The 17,736-nt window shown below is 31.3% G+C and overlaps 1 protein-coding gene across 1 annotated transcript in view; it reads left to right on the forward strand.

Annotated features, from left to right (window-relative positions):
• Positions 1 to 2,095: 2,095 nt before the first annotated feature.
• Positions 2,096 to 17,736, forward strand: part of LOC143072964 (Kv channel-interacting protein 4-like) — a 207,789-nt gene continuing 192,148 nt past the window's right edge. The window contains exon 1 of the mRNA XM_076248147.1: positions 2,096 to 2,245. Within this exon, the coding sequence (XP_076104262.1) occupies positions 2,173 to 2,245 (73 nt within the window). The 5' untranslated portion in view covers positions 2,096 to 2,172. The remainder of the gene's footprint in view (positions 2,246 to 17,736) is intronic.

A 17,736-nucleotide genomic window follows, 5' to 3' on the forward strand; every position in this document is an offset into this window, starting at 1 on the left:
ATGCTTTTCTACCTCCGAAATAGATTACTTTAGCTGTACAATGTATTTGGCAAAACTTTCAGGAATTGTTGGTTCTCAATGCTCTTCAACTTCGTACTTTATTAGGCCTTTTAAACATGTTTGATTCGAGCGTCACTGATGAGTCTTTTGTAGACGAAACGCGCGTCTGGCGTAAATATAAAATTTTAATCCTGGTATCTATGCTGAGTTTATTTTCAATATCTTTCAAGTCATATCGCAGTGTATTTTGCACCTTCTCAAAACTGAACAAATGTTTGTATCGATGGTGTGATTAATAAAGGTTTTAAGTAATATTTGGTAACGAAACCCATCTGAGTCACTAGATAATTTACTAGTTCTACATTATAGATCATGGTCTTGAAATCTAAATCATCACTACAGATACGCGATTTGTGAAAAAGCTAGGAAAGATACATATTGCAGAAAACAGGAGTCAAACTACCATCAGCGTCCAGTATACAGTAGGATAAACACAATTGTCTCTTTTGTCGTAAAAGAGGGACGAAAGATACCAAAGAGACAGTCAAACTCATAAATCTAAAGCAAACTGACAACGCCATGGCTAAAAATGAAAAAGACAAACAAACAACAGCACACATGACACAACATAGAAAACTAAAGAATAAACAACACGAACCCCACCAAAAAACTAGGGGTGATCTCAGGTGCTCCGGAAGGGTAAACTTGACATAATTGTGACCTGTGGGAAACTGAAATATCCTAACTTAAAATTAAAATAACAACAAAAGACATATGTCAAGAAGTGCTGTTTTATATATATGAAACATTATTTTGTCAATTTTTGTTCAATATGCATGAATATGCCGCGGAATTGTATTATTTATATATTGTCGGTTGATCAATTTAGTCGTAAGATACCATTGTACTCACGTTCATTTTTGTGAGTAAAAAGGCTGAAGGGAGTCTAATGTTCCTCTTTTACATGCATTTAAACATCAATCAGGCTGCAATATAACAACACACGTCTTCATTGAAAAATCGGGATAAGATATGAACTTATAGCAAAAATAAACTACCGCGTAATGTTTCTTCAACTTTTAGCTCATGTCGTTCTCGAAGACTAATCAATAATTGTACATCAAACTTGACAAAAAAACGGTCACCCCGTCCCTTTTTCTACGATTTGGTATAGATTAAAATCGAAGATGTAAACAAATGACATACTTTAAGAAACCGGCATTATAGTCAGTACATTTTACTATAAATTTAGATATTGTATTGAACATTCAATTAACATGCACAGGCGTGTGTAGATGTTCGCCTAAAAGTCTTTTTGTTTTCTGCCTTTTTTCTTTAAAGATAATATTATCTCTCATCAGGAGCTGGTACTAATCATTATTCACATTTATAACAGAATTAAGGTTTCTAGAACTTTATTCTGTCTTTCAATTTGAAACATTTCACAAACGACATTATTCCCTAGACATGGTAAGGAAAAATCTAAATTAAATTCAATTTTATATGGACTATGCACCATGGGAAACCCAAACTATTACAAAAGATCGATGCATTTCATGTGCATCGCGCCAGGAGTAATTTGTATGCACAATTAACTAAACATAACAACTTCGTCACCAGCATAAGTGCCTTAGTTAGAAAATAACCTTTTGTTTTCTCATTCTATGAACAATTAAATTGTACAATAGTGTTTGACACGTACAATTGCTAATTTAGTAACAATTTTATGATCGATCAGCCTGTATATGGAAACCCGCTAATTTAACAATTAAACCGATTACGTCATTAACAAAAGGGAATCAATTAAAATTACCATTTAAACATCATTTTGGAACTCGAAGCATTGTTTTTCTTCCGCAGCAAATTAAATACATTCCAAATCAAACTTTGTGTGAAAAGAAATAAGATGACGAAAATTGGGTGATTATTCAATCATTTTAGAAACGCTCATTTGAATAACTAAAATAGCAAGAATGATGAGGTTAGAATTATGTTTCCTGACATTGAACTAAATGAAAGCTCGTGAATCGATCTGATTTACATCAGTAATAAGTTTATATTTCGTTTTACAAATAAAAATATCTTTAACTATGATAACTTCGTATATGGTAACAGCTGCTAAATGAAGTGACAACTCAGTATTTTTATTTCTCCACGTGCGTAGCAGACGATATGTTGTGCATTCCTTGTTTCCGCGCGGATTTAACAGATGATTACTATCGTGATGATTTTGACAGTGATGAAGGTATGTGAATAACTTCTTTTTGTTAATAATACCAATGGAATGATGTAATATTCATAAATATGTAGACCAATGAATATAATACTTTCATAATCACGTAATCCATTCATTCGTCAATATACATTTAAATTTATCATTTACACGCGTAAGTGTGAATGTTGTCTTGGGCTTCAAAATTCGTTAACAATGTTTTTTTTCTTCTTTCTTAATTCTCTGCAATATACGAAAGTTTAACGTTACATTGCTTTTTGATATTGTTTGTAATTTATTTACATCACTTTTAATTGGGAAAAGGTGGACTCAAAAACTATCCTAGCTTGTAATATTGATATCATGTATATTAAAAAGCAAATGTTCTTCCTGGAGACACAGCAAAGTATATTTGAAACAAACATAACATTTGTTTACCAATAAACACGTTCATGTATAATTCTATTTACAAGTGTACATACTAATTGCTTGCACAGTTTTTGTACAAAACACTGAGTATTTACAAAATGGAATTCGAAGTTGCTAGGAAATATGCATGTTATAAAAATCAAAGAATTGTACTGTCACATATATTTGTCGTTCTATGTTTCATTTTTGGTCATTGGTTATCTAGATTACTTAATTCATAGGGTCTTGTTACTCTTGTTTCATGTAACTATGTTTTATATATTTTTTAAGTTTTATTATCAGGTTATTTGAAAAGCATATTAAAGGTCATAACAAAATTCGAATTGTCACCAAACTGCTACAATGTCCCAGATAATAACAATCTAAATAATATCAATATATACTCATAAACCAATATTCAGATGAATCAAAAGAAAAAAAACATTGTAGCTATCATTTTATTTGGATTTAAATTACTGAACTCTCAATATATATAACCGTAACGACATTTCAGTTTCATTTCGTGTGTTTGAAAAAATCTTTAATGCACAAATGTTGTTTGTCGGTAGCCTTTGGTTTTGTTCACCAGTGTAAAATGTCATTGTCAATTATTCTTGTAAAAACAAAACAATGGTATTGAATAACGGATTGATTTTTCATGATGTTATTAAAAATCGTTCTCGCTTCTGTATCAATAAATTTAACAATGTTTTATACACTGAAAGTCTACTCATTTGTTTCCCAACAATGAACAGGTCAAGAAATGAGACGTGGTTCCATTTATTTACTATGTAAAAGATATTATTAACTAAATACAATGCGTTATGAAAATTAATATTTATTGACATTTCCTTTACAAGAAATAATTGACGTAAAGTTTTCAAAGACCATTTTTAGACTGATAGAGGCCAGTTTGGAAGAATAAATACTCGAATTGTAGATTTGACATGATAACACTTTTGTTTATTGTTTTGTGTCTGCTTTGTCTTTGCATTTTAAGGCCTTATAACAGCTAATTCAATTTAAAATTTTAATACCTTTTTGTACCGTATACTTCAGATTTTTTTTAAACCCATGGATCGTTGGAACAATTCATTAAAACAACATATGTGTCGGTGAAAAAAGATACAAGTCAATTTCAAAATATAAACAAATAACTGAGACAATCTAGCAACATTTTGAACTAAATTACCACGCAGTTATTTCTATTACTATTAACCCAACAGACCAAAAACCCTCTGTAGCCCCAGTTATTTAACAAGGAATGTCGTTATCATAATAGATAGAAACAATACCAAGCATATCTAATTGTTCCGTCATTCATTCTGATGTCTTACGCTCTCTTACAACTTATTTCCTGATACCATCAGATTGAGGTTAAGGTTCCACTAAAGTCAAAATATAGGACATTCATAAACATCCAAACTGTGCCTGTATTTTTCAACCTATAATGAATAAAGTCCTAATATATGGGAACATAATATGTTCATTTGAACACAATTAACATATACACATTGTGAAAATTGTAAATAAACTTTGTGCTTTTTTTAATGTTTTTTTCGTCCAAAATACGAATACTATATTCGCATTGAACTCTAAACCAACTACATCAATCAAATGATAAAATGAGACCAAACAGGTCTTGACTACTCAAAACAAAAGATAACCAGATGTCAACATTACATTTTTTTTTATTATATGATCTGTGTCATATAGTCTCTTGTGGAGAGATGTCTTATTGGCAATCATACTTCATCTTCTTTTTTATTTTACATTTTTTTAATTTAGGTCTTCAACAATAGAAAAGTTTTTTAACACAATTTAAAGCTTTCTATCATAAGAGGGATCAAAGAGCATTCATAAAAGGTATTCCTGCAGTAATCTGCTTAATTTTAAAATGCAGGCTCTTAATAATGATAAATGTTTCTTGATCATTAGACAACAGAGGCTATGAAAATTGTTTTAAATCATACCATAGATGGATTATCAACCCATTATATATATTTATATGATCACACTGACCTTTTTAGTGTTAACTTTGCGGAAACGCTTGTGGCGTTTTCTTCCGGTATGGGTTTTTTTTTTTTTTTTATTATTTAAAAACGAGGTTATATTGGAATTTGATGACAGAGTTTTGAATAATGCATGAAATCAATTTCTTAAAACATTAGGTTTCAGAAATTCGAATAATTGTCAGACGCCGTGCTTCGGGCAAGTAATCAACCAATAATTGTCTCATAAAATATTTCTGCGGGATTCACACATTCTTCTATAACAAGCCATCAATATGCATACATCCTGTTAACCACAAAAAAAAAACTAATTACACTCCCGTCCTGTTTTCTGATATTTTAAAAAATACAATACAATGCTGCAGGAACAGGCCTAGGAAAGGGAAAGAAGACATGCATTAGGACCTTGACATGTCTTTTTAAGTGCAAGTTGATATATTACTTTTTCTAAAGATCATGATTGAAAAAGTGTAATTTTAATGAAGCTTTTTCCAACAATGATATAAATGTCAAAATAGAATCTCGCACCATTCTTCTGAAACATATAAAATTGCAGCAAACTGTTTGGTATGCAATGTGTAAATTAACCCAACGCTCTCATTGATGACCCCAAACTGATAACGAAAACTCTACGACAACCGGTTCACGTAACATCTACAGAGTATCTCAGAAATTTAAAAAGGTTGACATTACAGTTCTAAGATCTTCTAAACTCTTCCGGAAATAACACGCGCTTGTGAAACTTTTTTGACATTTAATGTTCATTTTGACGTATTCTTCAAATTGATTTCTAATCTGTGATAGTTCACGGTAATTTCCAATTTAATGTTATAGCTGTTCTGTCGATTCTGTAATTTAAAAACAGAATTATTGTCATTAAATGCTTTCATCAAGTACAGAGGGGTACAGTGCTATGATACACTTTTGCTAGTTGAAGTGGCTTATCGAACTAAAAATACGAAACATGAATGGGCTCGTGTGTTTGTTAGCGGAACATAGCAACATTATAACTTGAGTCTAGTTAAAAGATAGAAAAATACCAAACGGCGTTCTTCACATTGCCATGAACACTGTTATCAAATAAAGTACATGCTGAATGATAATAAGTAGGAATAATCTGACAGAAGAAGTAATAATGGAAAGTTTCACTAAGCAATATTTAACAGGTTTTCATGAAAAGTAATGAAAATAAATCTTCTATCCAGTGTTAATCTCTCTAAATCCACATATGACCCTTCTTTCTGTCAAAACAGCGGACATCACCTACTTAAAAAAAAATTGAAAACAACACGCTTAATAATTTCAATGCGTCCGAAGCGCTTTTCTGGATTTACCTTCATCAGGAACACTCAAAGCCAAACATTTGAAATCCGAGGATGTTTGAGTACCGAAACCGTTGAAGAGCTATATGACAAAAATAATTAAAATTGAGAACCAAATTCATCTAATTTGTATCACTAAGTCTGTCTAGAAGACTGTTGTCAAATGCTGCTATCAGAATTATTTTTGCGGACACTTTTTTTTTAGCATTTAGCCCTTTCTATCCCGTTTCGCGGCGTTATATTTATGTGGTATTCAAATTAATTTGATGTAGCTATATATTTACATTAGCTGTATGTTTCATTATAATACGTTATTCTGATAGGCTACATTGCAATCTCGCGTTATTCCTTAAGCAACTGCATTACACAATAAAATTTATCATGCATGATGACACGAGGTCCCACAATAAGGTGCACAGGTAAATTAAATAAAAAACTTGATAAAAATCGTGTTTTCATGATCCTAGCTAAAAAATGTCATCATGCGTATTGAATGCTTCTTTTTGTAACTTCATAGGGTTGTAAAAGCGCTGATCGTGCGCACATTTTTAGAACAAAGCGCTTCCGCGCTTCATACAAAATGTACTTCGGTCAACGCTTTTACACCCCAATGAAGTTACAAAAAGAAGCATTCAATTCTTAAATGTTGTTCACTAAGGAATGATCGAAGTTTTTAATATTCGCAACTATTTATATTCGCGGAACATATCTACTTTCGGACGACGCGAAAAAAATCGCTCTGAAAAATATGTTAGTTTACAGTGATTGTCATCGTTTCCGTTTCCGTTTCACATGTGCCAAATGGTTAACAGCCGTTCGGTGACATATAGTTGTTTACATCTTTGTCATATGGTTTCTGATGTGCATAGTTGTCTCAATGGCCATTATACAACATTTCTCAATTTTATGTAACTTTAAGTATTAAATAGCTCACATTTCTCCCTTATAACGATTAATACCCGCCTTCTTAAATTATCTATAATAACATTAAGCCAAAACTCATCGTGTTTTGAAAGCAAAATCGGTAACCACAAGTCTCTCATTTTAGTTAAGCAATCGGCTTATATACATTTTTGTAACATTTTGTGATTGTACATTTGATATTTCAATTAATTAATTCGAATTTCGATTTGGATCTTGAAAAGGGCATTGTAACGTTGCTCGTGTCTTTTAATGATGCAAATGTTGCTAATTTGCTTTAATCTAATACATTGTACAGTACTTGATTGAGCCACAAATAAATAATAGTTGCGGTGTATTACTACACAGATATCAAATTAATGATTGAATTAGCATTCTGAACGATGATTTATATGCAAAATGAGTCTTTTGGAAGCATTTCGTGTTAAGTTAACATTATCTTTTGTAAATTAAAGTTTATAAATTGTGTTTCATTTTCGTGCGTTACTAACATTATACCGGAGTGCAATAATAGCAACTTCCGATTTGATTTAACACTTGCTTATACATGTTGAATTACTCACAAATCTTTGTAAATCTTCTTACTGAACCTGATTAAAGGTTACTGTATAATTTTGAGTCCAAAATTTGAGTAGTTACGATAGCAACAGTAAAGTATTTTTTTCTAGATTCCAACTTACATTTTTTTTTCTTATTTTAAAAATTTTATAAGAGAAAATAATGAATAAACATATTTTTTATAAATAAATAAAATTCAACACAGATATAAACAGGATTAATATTTTGTACGGTAAACACCCTATGAGTAGTTATTTTGTACAGTCATACAAAATATAAAAATTGGAGAGAGAAAAATATTCTGGACACTGCTAAAATAGCAAAGTAGTGTTTGATTGATTGGTGCAGTGTGGCACCGTTAAAGTCCACAATTCCTCTAAAGTCCACAACACCGCTAAAGTCCACAGCAATTTTCCGCTAAAGTCCACAACGCCGCTAAAGTCCACAAAATGACCTCCGCTAAAGTCCACAAGAAAACACCGTTAAAGTCCACAACAACAAGTTCCGCTAAAGTCCACAAAAAAGCACCGTTAAAGTCCAAACATTTTTTTTTCATTATCAAAAGACATTTTTCTGTTTTTTACACCCGATATTATAGATCTAATTAAAAGCACGGACTTTTGTTCTTAGAAAGTATTTCTTGTCAGCATAAATTATATTTTTGATGAATGAAAAAATTATAGTATTTGCTTTATCGATTTTTATGCGATTTTCTATCAATCAAACAGACAACATTTCTGAAAAGTTATCTAACTATTATACTCTTTTTATTTTTTAGTAAATATTTGTTCATCCACAAGAAACTCCAACATAGCGTTCTCTTTATGTATATGCTGGAGACATAATTTGGAGCTTATATTTGATATTTAAATTTCCTTTGCAATATCTATAAAACATAAGTAAGATTTCCATTCAGTGTCTGTTAGGTTCCACAGCAGCCAAAGCTCAAAAAATAGACTTGGATCCATCGTGTTCTTTTTTGAAATCAAAATAATGATAAAGAATATCACACATTCATGCATTTTGTGGTGCTCAGCAGATTTCCATCACTCTTTCGTTTGCATATAAAAAAGAAGATATGGTATGATTGCCAATGAGACAACTGTCCACAAGAGACCAAAATGACACAGACATTATAAACAACTGTTTGTTTTGTTTTCAAAAAGGAAAATTAATTTGTTTCAGAATGAAAGATGAATTGAATAAATTATACGCGGATGTGGTTTTGTATTGTGTATTATCCATGATGAGTTTTTTTCAACAATGCTACATGTATATATGTTACAGTGAATTTGTATAATCAGGGATTATGTAGAATCCCTGATTTTTCAGGGAATATGTAGAATCACTAAAATCATTAGTAAATATATATAATCCCTGAAAATGACCAGTGATTTTACATAATCACTGAACATTTTAATAATTATTCTACAAATTCCCTAATATAATTTCAGGGATTATGAATAATTTAAGGATCCTTTGTTTGATAAAAAAAATGAAAATATATAAACAAATTCTCATTTTTTACTTTTATATTCCTTGGATGAAATAATTTTGCTTTCGAACACAGAGGATGGTTTTAAAGATATAACCAGCACAGGGTTTCGAGATAAAGTTTAAGTCTTCAAAATTAACAATATCAAGATTCCCTTTATAGCGATAACTTTACATGTAGTGTTGTTTATTAAAAGCAAGCTTCAAATGGATATCCATGTTCTATTCTTAAATCCACAGAGCATGTTATTTGTGGTACATGTAAAACAAATGGTGAAGAAGATTATTGAAGATGTTTTTTTCGTTTTTGTTCAAACAGAGACATGTTTCTGGTTCAAATGAACAAGAAATCCAAACAGAGAAATCTTACACATGTAATGTATAGAAAAGCTAAGGATTGACAATTAGAACAAAGTTTTAGAGCATTTGGTGTTATATTCTCATAGCAAAAAAGGAAAGGGAATTAAAAAAAAAAACATAATGGTAATTGTTCAACAAAAGTCTGATAAAGGATATTGCCTGGTAAAAAAAAACATATCTTAATCGAACCAGTACGAGGTTGCTAATTTCTCTTTTTTTACAGATGTTTTTACTGGACACTTTATTCTCAGGCGGGTCATAAAATCTGATCTGTGAAGAAAAATGTTTTCTAAAATTTGGATACTGTCAATGTGGTAAAAACAGATGTGAAGCATGTTATTTTAATATATTATGTTTAACATTTTAATATACTGTGCTTAACATTTTGAAAAAGAACAAATTATCATTTTGATATTTTGTTCTTAGCAGTCTACAATTTAAGTTTATATAGTGTATTGCTGTTTCAATATGATTTCATAGCATAAATAATTTGACTTTTTTTATTCATTTTCTTTATAAATAAAACTATTTCTTCATTTCAGTTATTATGTATAATCCCTGTCGTTATTTCTAGTGATTCTACATAATCCCTGAAAATTTTAGTGATTATATATAATCCCTAAACTGGCCAGTGATTCTACATAATCCCTGAAAACTTCAGGGATTCTACATAATCACTGATTATACAAATTCACTGTAACATATATATGTTCCAGACAATAAGAGTATATCTGATTTGAACCCTTACGCGTACAATATGAACCATATAAGTATACCTGAACGTATACTCGTACCGTATGAGTATACTCGTATGGTTTAGTATGAGGTCGACCATACATGTGCATTTGTCAAATTTATCAAGAGTCAGAAAATGAAATAAAAACTTTAACCAAATAAACTAGAGTCTCTAAAGAGCCTGTGTCGCTCACCTGTATTTACTGATCCTTAGGAAATCATTTAAAATAAGGTTAAAATCATAATTTATAGTATAAGATATCATTAGATACTATAATAATATCTAAGATAATAGCAAAGAACTCAGGGGCAGCAACCCAACAACTGGTTGTCTGAACATTTCAGGGCAAATATATCTAAATCTGATGAACATTTTTGCCACCGTCAGATTTGCTCTAAATGCTTCAGTTTCAGAGATATAAACCAAAAACTGATTTTACCCTATGTACTATTTTTAGCCATGTATGCCATCTTCGTTCGCGGGCAGGGTCATCGGACACATTATTTAAACTATATACTCTTATGATGATTGTGGATAAGTTTAGTTACACTTTGTTTAAGTAATTTCAGAGGGGGAGATTTTTGTAAAAGTTAACGATGACGACGACGACGCCGGACAACGCCGAACGGAAAGTGATGAGAAAAGCTCACTTGGCCCTTCGGGCCAGGTGAGCTAAAAAGTGACGCTACATTTTTTAGTATGAAATTAAGTTCAAATGCTCAAATTGCAATTGAAGTTATGGAAGTACATACATGTATATTTTGGAAGATAAGTTTTTAGAACATTTAGGAACGTTGTACTTCAAAAACCGATAAGCCAGTAAAGTAAAATGGTCAGAAGTATTTGTCACCTATAATTAGTTGTTATACATATATCATGAAATCTACGGGTATTTTTCATAACAAATATTAGGAACTATTTCATGTAAGATTTTAATCAAAATTAGTACCAATAGAAGCAGACCTCTCATAGGTTTATTTGTTTATTTGGTAATTTATCTATTTTGAAGCGTTAATTCTCAATTTCTGATGATATAACACAAAGTTTATATCTTATCCAAAAAATTTGATTTACACCAAAAATGAAAAACAAAACGTACTAACCGAAGAAAAGTATGACCAAATAAAAAAAAACTTGCCGACGTATTTGTGTGTTGAGAAATCCAGAACTAATAAAAATAAGTGTCTATGAGCATTGGAGGGTGTAGAAATAGGATAAAGACAGGATGTGGATATAGAATAAAGGCGATAGGAACGTTCATCTTGCATTGAACCCGAACACCAACAATTGTTGAACTATCATATAGTCATATAGATTGATAAAATGTACGTCATATCAAAGTTCACAGTATCGCTTTCAGAGTTAATTTCGTTTCTTTATTCTCTTTTAAAGATACTTTTTTTAGTATTTTGAAAAGGCTAAATGGAAGACTAGTATGAAGTTTTAAGCTGAAACTTTTACGAATTATATAATATCAAAGAATGTTTCTGTTATTTTCAATACAATTTTATTGTTTTAATACTGTAGAACAGATTTAGCGTTTTGTGAGTTTATAGAAATTAATCTTGTGAGTAATTTTACATGTGATTAAAACACTTTACCAAGATAAACAACTAGTGTATGTATATTTTCTTAAGCCCCATTTATGGGCATTGGTTTTTCCTTTTGAATGGGTTTACACTTGTAATTGTTGGGGACTTTTATAGCTGGCTGTTCCGTGTGAGCCAAGGTTCCGTGTTGAAGGCCGTACCTTGACCTATAATGGTCTTTTATAAATTTTAACTTGGATAGAGAGTTGTCTTATTGGCACTGTGACTCATACCACATCTTCCTATATCGATCAAATCAGGTTTTGTTGTGACATTTTGGTAGAAACCCATTCAACGCATCGATATCTGATACTAATCGATAAAAATATAACTTAAAGCATAGAATATTTTCTTTTTTATTTGGAATTTATCATATTGGCTTCATTTTTCCGTTCTGAAAATCATAACAGAAATTAATAACGTTAAACGTTGGTTAAAAGTTTTGCGACAGGAGACCTTTGGGAATTCATAAACTTAGTATTTTTTTGTTTAATGATATAATCAAGATTGTTGCATGCCGTTCAAATGATATAGATTAGGAGGCACATTTGCTTTGTACATTAATTATGTCAAAAAGTGATTATATGCAAAGAATAAGAGAAAAAAAATACTTGTTGAATGCAGTAATAATAAATAACGAATTTACAAACTTTTTAGAAATAATGTCCAAATTGGCCATCAAGATCAAAATTGATAGAACAAAATCATATACCGATACTGTACTTTTTTCATGTATCAAACTGATAAAAAAAAAACTACCGAGAAGAAAGGCCAATGCTTTGTATTGTACTAACGGGATATAAATAACGAATAATATGTTTTTAACAATAAAAAAATTGGTGTGGACTTTAACGGTGCTTTTTTGTGGACTTTAGCGGAACTTGTTATTGGGGACTTTAACGGCGTTTTCTTGTGGACTTTAGCGGAGGTAATTTTGTGGACTTTAGCGGAAAGTTTGTGGACTTTAGCGGCGTTGTGGACTTTAGCGGAAATTTGTTGTGGACTTTAGCGGTGTTGTGGACTTTAGAGGAATTGTGGACTTTAACGGTGCCACAGTGCAGTCATCAGCAAACAAGTGTTTTTCGACTTGTTTTGCAATTAAACTTGAAGTTCTATTAAATAAACTTTACATTACTGTACTCGAAAAATCAAAAAGCACATTCTGGATTACTAATTTGTTTAAAAGCGAGAAAAAATAATGCAATTTCTGGCATGCCGTAATAGAATGTTACCAGCAAAAATTTTAACTGCTTGTATAAACTTTTAGAATATATCTATATTCCTTTCCTTCTACATCTGAAAAAAAACAGTGACTTGAATCGGCAACAGAAACCATTTGAGCACGTGATTATAGAGTATGAAAAGGTGTATTGACATTGAAAACAGGCTAATTGAGTGATTGGTTAACGTCTAGTGGCAAATACTTCAAGCCAGAATATTAACAATGTATATCAAGATTTTAAATTACTGAATATCTTATACAATACACATAATCGCAAATAACCTTCTAACGGCCTATCGACGGTAGGATCCTTATAAATCAGGGCCTTTTGTTGATGTTGCTATACTATTTAATGCAGTCATAAACTTGAAAGACTTAAAAATCTTTTGCAAACGTTTTGTTTGGTTTCTGGTCGTTTTTTCTTGATTGCACAGACATTTTAGCATCATGTTAACACAAGACAACATCGATTAGGTAAACAAATGATTATATGAACATTTAATTACTGATTTATTGTGGTTTCATGGAAATGAGAGAAAACAAAAGACCCATTATGGGATTAGTTCAGTCTGATGTTTATAAATCTGCGTAAAAGCACTGCTTTTCAATAAAACTATGGGTGTTTAACATTTTCCTTGGGGAAAATACTCATAAGATATAAAAGAGATATCTATAAACATTATCCATCATGTTCCAAAGTATGGAAGTAGCACCGCATGCAAGTTTTTATACGAGGTTCTCAAAATAAACATTGATGCTGCACATGCACGCACTCATTAAATTCTGAAATAATTAGTCAAATAATTTATGCAAATTTAACATACAGGACCTTCATTTGCCCTATCAACATGCAAAAACTTATAAGGTATATTGTAGTTCAGAAAAAAAATATAAACTAATTTCGTATTTGACGAGTTTTCATGGCAACACACATTTGTTTGTCGTTCTTTTTTTATGTACATGAACTAGGCCGTTAGTTTATTCGTTTGAATTGTCATACATTTGTCATTTTCGAGGCTGACTATGCGGTATGAGTTTTACTCATTGTTGAAGGCCGTACAATGGTCTAGGGTTTTTAATTTCTGTGTCATTAGGTCTCTTGTTAAAGAGTTGTCTCATTGACAATCATACCACATCTCCTTTTTATATTAACGGAACTTGTATAGTTTATTGCTATGTATCTACATTGGAGTTTTATTTGGATAGTTATGGGCTAACAAAACTAATAGCAAACTAAATACATGTTTATGACCGAAATACGCAAATGGACGTAACTATAAAAAAAAATTTCTACATAATTGTTTTGTCTTTTGCTGTGGACAATGTTTAACTTTGTTTTTTCGAATAACTTGATGACAACCTCTGACCAACAAAAAATTTTGTTGTTAAGATTTCAGAACATGAAAGCAATCTAGCACTCTCCCCACATGAGGCATCGTATTAATATAAAGTCCCGAATCAGACCTCAACTGGCTGTGTATAAATTCATTCTGAATAGTCCATCGGACGCCCCTCTCAGTCAATAGTTCTGTCGTATTTCTTTAAAATTACGTTTGTTAAAACCAAAAGATAGGCGACAGAAAATATATATTTACTAATTGCGACCGATATGATTCCATATTGGTGATGGAGGAAAAATATAACCTGACAAACGTATGTAAATTTGCTAAGGGCGAACTTCAAGTCAATGTACAACGGCCCCATTTTCTAACTCCTTCTTCTCCGCAAGTGTATTATTTTCTGTTTGGTATTAAATTTATAATTAAGAAATTTCGTCACATTTTTCTCAGGAACTACATTACAAGGATTTCTGAAATTTGATGTCAGGGTTTATATAAGTGAGCTATACCGTATGATGCGTTTTCAGAATCATCATTCAACAACTTTCTGTTTATCGTCAAGTATTTCGGTGGGGGTATAATCAGTGAGCAATAGCTTACAGTTTCACTTATTTTTTTCGTTTAAATTTATTACTGGTTTACATTTAACAGCTAACATGTTATTTCTGATAATTTCAAGGGTAATTACTAATTATAAAAACTAGAGGCTCTAAAGAGCCTGTGTCGCTCACCTTGGTCTATGTGAATATTAAACAAAGGACACAGATGGATTCAAGACAAAATTGTGTTTTGGTGATGGTGATGTGTTTGTACATCTTACTTTACTGAAAATTCTTGCTGCTTCCAATTATCCCTATATATAATGAACTTGGCCCAGTAGTTACACTGGAAAATAAATGTAAGTAAAAATTTATAATTTTTTGAAAATTGTTAAAAATTGACTATAAAGGGCAGTAACTCCTTAGGGTTAAATTGACCATTTTGGTCATGTTGACTTATTTTTAGATCTTACTTTGCTGTACATTATTGCTGTTTACGGTTTATCTCTATCTATAATACTAGTAATATTCAAGATAACCAAAAATGGCAAAATTTTCTTAAAATTACCAATTGAGGGGCAGCAAACCAACAACCAATTGTCCGATTCATCTGCAAATTTCAGGGCAGATAGATATTGACCTGATAAACAATTTAACCCATGTCAGATTTGCTCTAAATGCTTTGGTTTTTGAGATATAAGCCAAATACTGCATTTTACCCCTATGTTCTATTTTTAGTCATAGCAGCCACTTTGGTTGGTTGGCCGGATCACCGGACACATTTTTTTACACTAGATACCCCAATAATGATGCGGCAAAGTTTTGTTTAATTTGGCCCAGCAGTTTCAGAGAAGAAAATTTTGTAAAAGTTAACGACGACGGACGACGGACGCCAAGTGATGAGAAAACCTCACTTGGCCCTTTGGGCCAGGTGAGCTAAAAAGAAGATGTGGTATGATTGCAAATGAGACAACTCTCCACAAGAGATAAAAATGACACACAAATTAACAAATATAGGTCACCGTACGACCTTCAACAATGAACAAAGCCCGTACTGCATAGTCAGCTATAAAAGGCCCAGAAATGACAATGTAAAAAAATACATTTTCAAGCAAAGTGTAAACATGACATTACTAAATTGTGTATTATTATTCCAGGTTTTTTGTTCCGGTTTGACTTTAAAATTGTTTATTCGATTGAGTTATTTTTGTTTTTGTTTAAAGCAAACCAGTATGCATAAATACATCAAACACAAATGCATATTAATATTGATGCATTCAAAACGATTCAAAGGCTCATTTCACTTATATAATGAGAACACATACAGGGGTAATCAATGCTTCTTTCATTGTTTGATCATGCATTAGCATGCATTATTTGATTAAATAACATAACTATTTCCATGTTTCATTACCTGAAATAAAATCAAACATGTATAAAGAATGAATTTTAACGTCCTCGTGGGGAAACCAGTTTAGCTATGAAGTGATTGTTTGGTTTTCAGATTTATCATCCTTGAATGCATAGAATTCTGCAATAGTAAACATGTAAATAGGAAACTGTTTGATTAATCAAATTTGCTTTTTAGTAATATTTTTTGTTCAAAAAAGGAATCAATTTCATATTTTGGCCTTCTTCCTGAATAAAAAAAAGTATTTAATCAATGTTGAAAATCTTTAGAGTTTTATTACCAAATACTGACTAAGCATTAGCATGATTTTGACCTCAAACCTACATTGTATGTTTGTCAAGGAGCAAAATTTCCAGTAAATTTGTTGTGGACTTTAGCGGTGTTGTGGACTTTAGAGGAATTGTGGACTTAAACGGTGCCACATACCATATACATTGTACTAGAGATTAAGAAATTTTTTTCTCTATCCGAGATTAACCATCCTTACCTCTATGTACAAAGCATTTGTGTGTGTAAAGAAATAACCTTGAAATCTTAATTTCGTTCCTTCAAACTTCTATTGATGCAAAAAGCTACCTTCAGATGGCTCAACTGGTTCGAGATAGTAAACAAATATTTTGGTTATTTTGCCAATTTTTTGTTGTTGAAATTTGCAACATTTTTTTAAATTTTATTTTGACAAAATTTTAATACACTGTGATGGGTGTTATTCACACCCGATTAAGGTAGATAGGGTATCTTCCTCCATCTTGGATTTGGAAATACGAGAAAACAAGTTAGGTCTAGATTTATAATAGAATGTGCAATTTTTTAGAGTAGTAGGTAATTCATGTGTAAGAACTTCCAATTCGATGTAGAAAATGACATGTTTAATCATATTTATGGTTGTATTTTACAAAAAGCAGACAATTTTTGTTTGATCAATTTTTTTCCAACTTTGCCACATAAGGGGAGGCAACTCAAATGCAAGGGCAGATAATTCAGATTAAGGTACTTTTACAATAGACTGTGTTAGGAATTTACCAAATTTATAATGTAGCAAGAAAATGGGTCCGGTGACCCCATTCTTTCTTTTTCTTAACTGAAAGCATACTATTAAAGCCATCTTCTCAAATGTTATCTCAAAATTCTATGGTGTAGATAACGCTTTATTGCAGAAAATTGGGTTTTCCATGCATAATCTGTACAAAATTTGTCAATTTTGAACACCGTGTAGCGTAAAAATAAGCCCGGTGACCCATTCTTTTTATTATTTTTTTTTTAAAAAACATGACATAAACTACATTTCGGCAAATTATTAAAAAATTCTATGGATTATAATTTAGACACCCCATCTACCTTAATTAACCAAGTTAGATTGCAAGATTCTTTCTGCATACGAAATAGTATTCATAACTTCAGGGATAAACGAATAATTGTTCGAAAAGTCCAGGTAACTGAAAAATTAGCACAGATCATTTTGTGAAAATGACGCGTTCGGTCATTATTTAAACAAATATATTGGTTTTTTTAAACTCTGTAAATACACGTATCAATATATCAGCTTTAAAGCATATTAACTTCTAGTAAACATTGTCAAGAATGATAATTGTTCGAGGGGAAATTCCTTTTT

This window comes from Mytilus galloprovincialis, chromosome 4, assembly GCF_965363235.1.
Source record: "Mytilus galloprovincialis chromosome 4, xbMytGall1.hap1.1, whole genome shotgun sequence".
Taxonomy (NCBI): domain Eukaryota; kingdom Metazoa; phylum Mollusca; class Bivalvia; order Mytilida; family Mytilidae; genus Mytilus; species Mytilus galloprovincialis.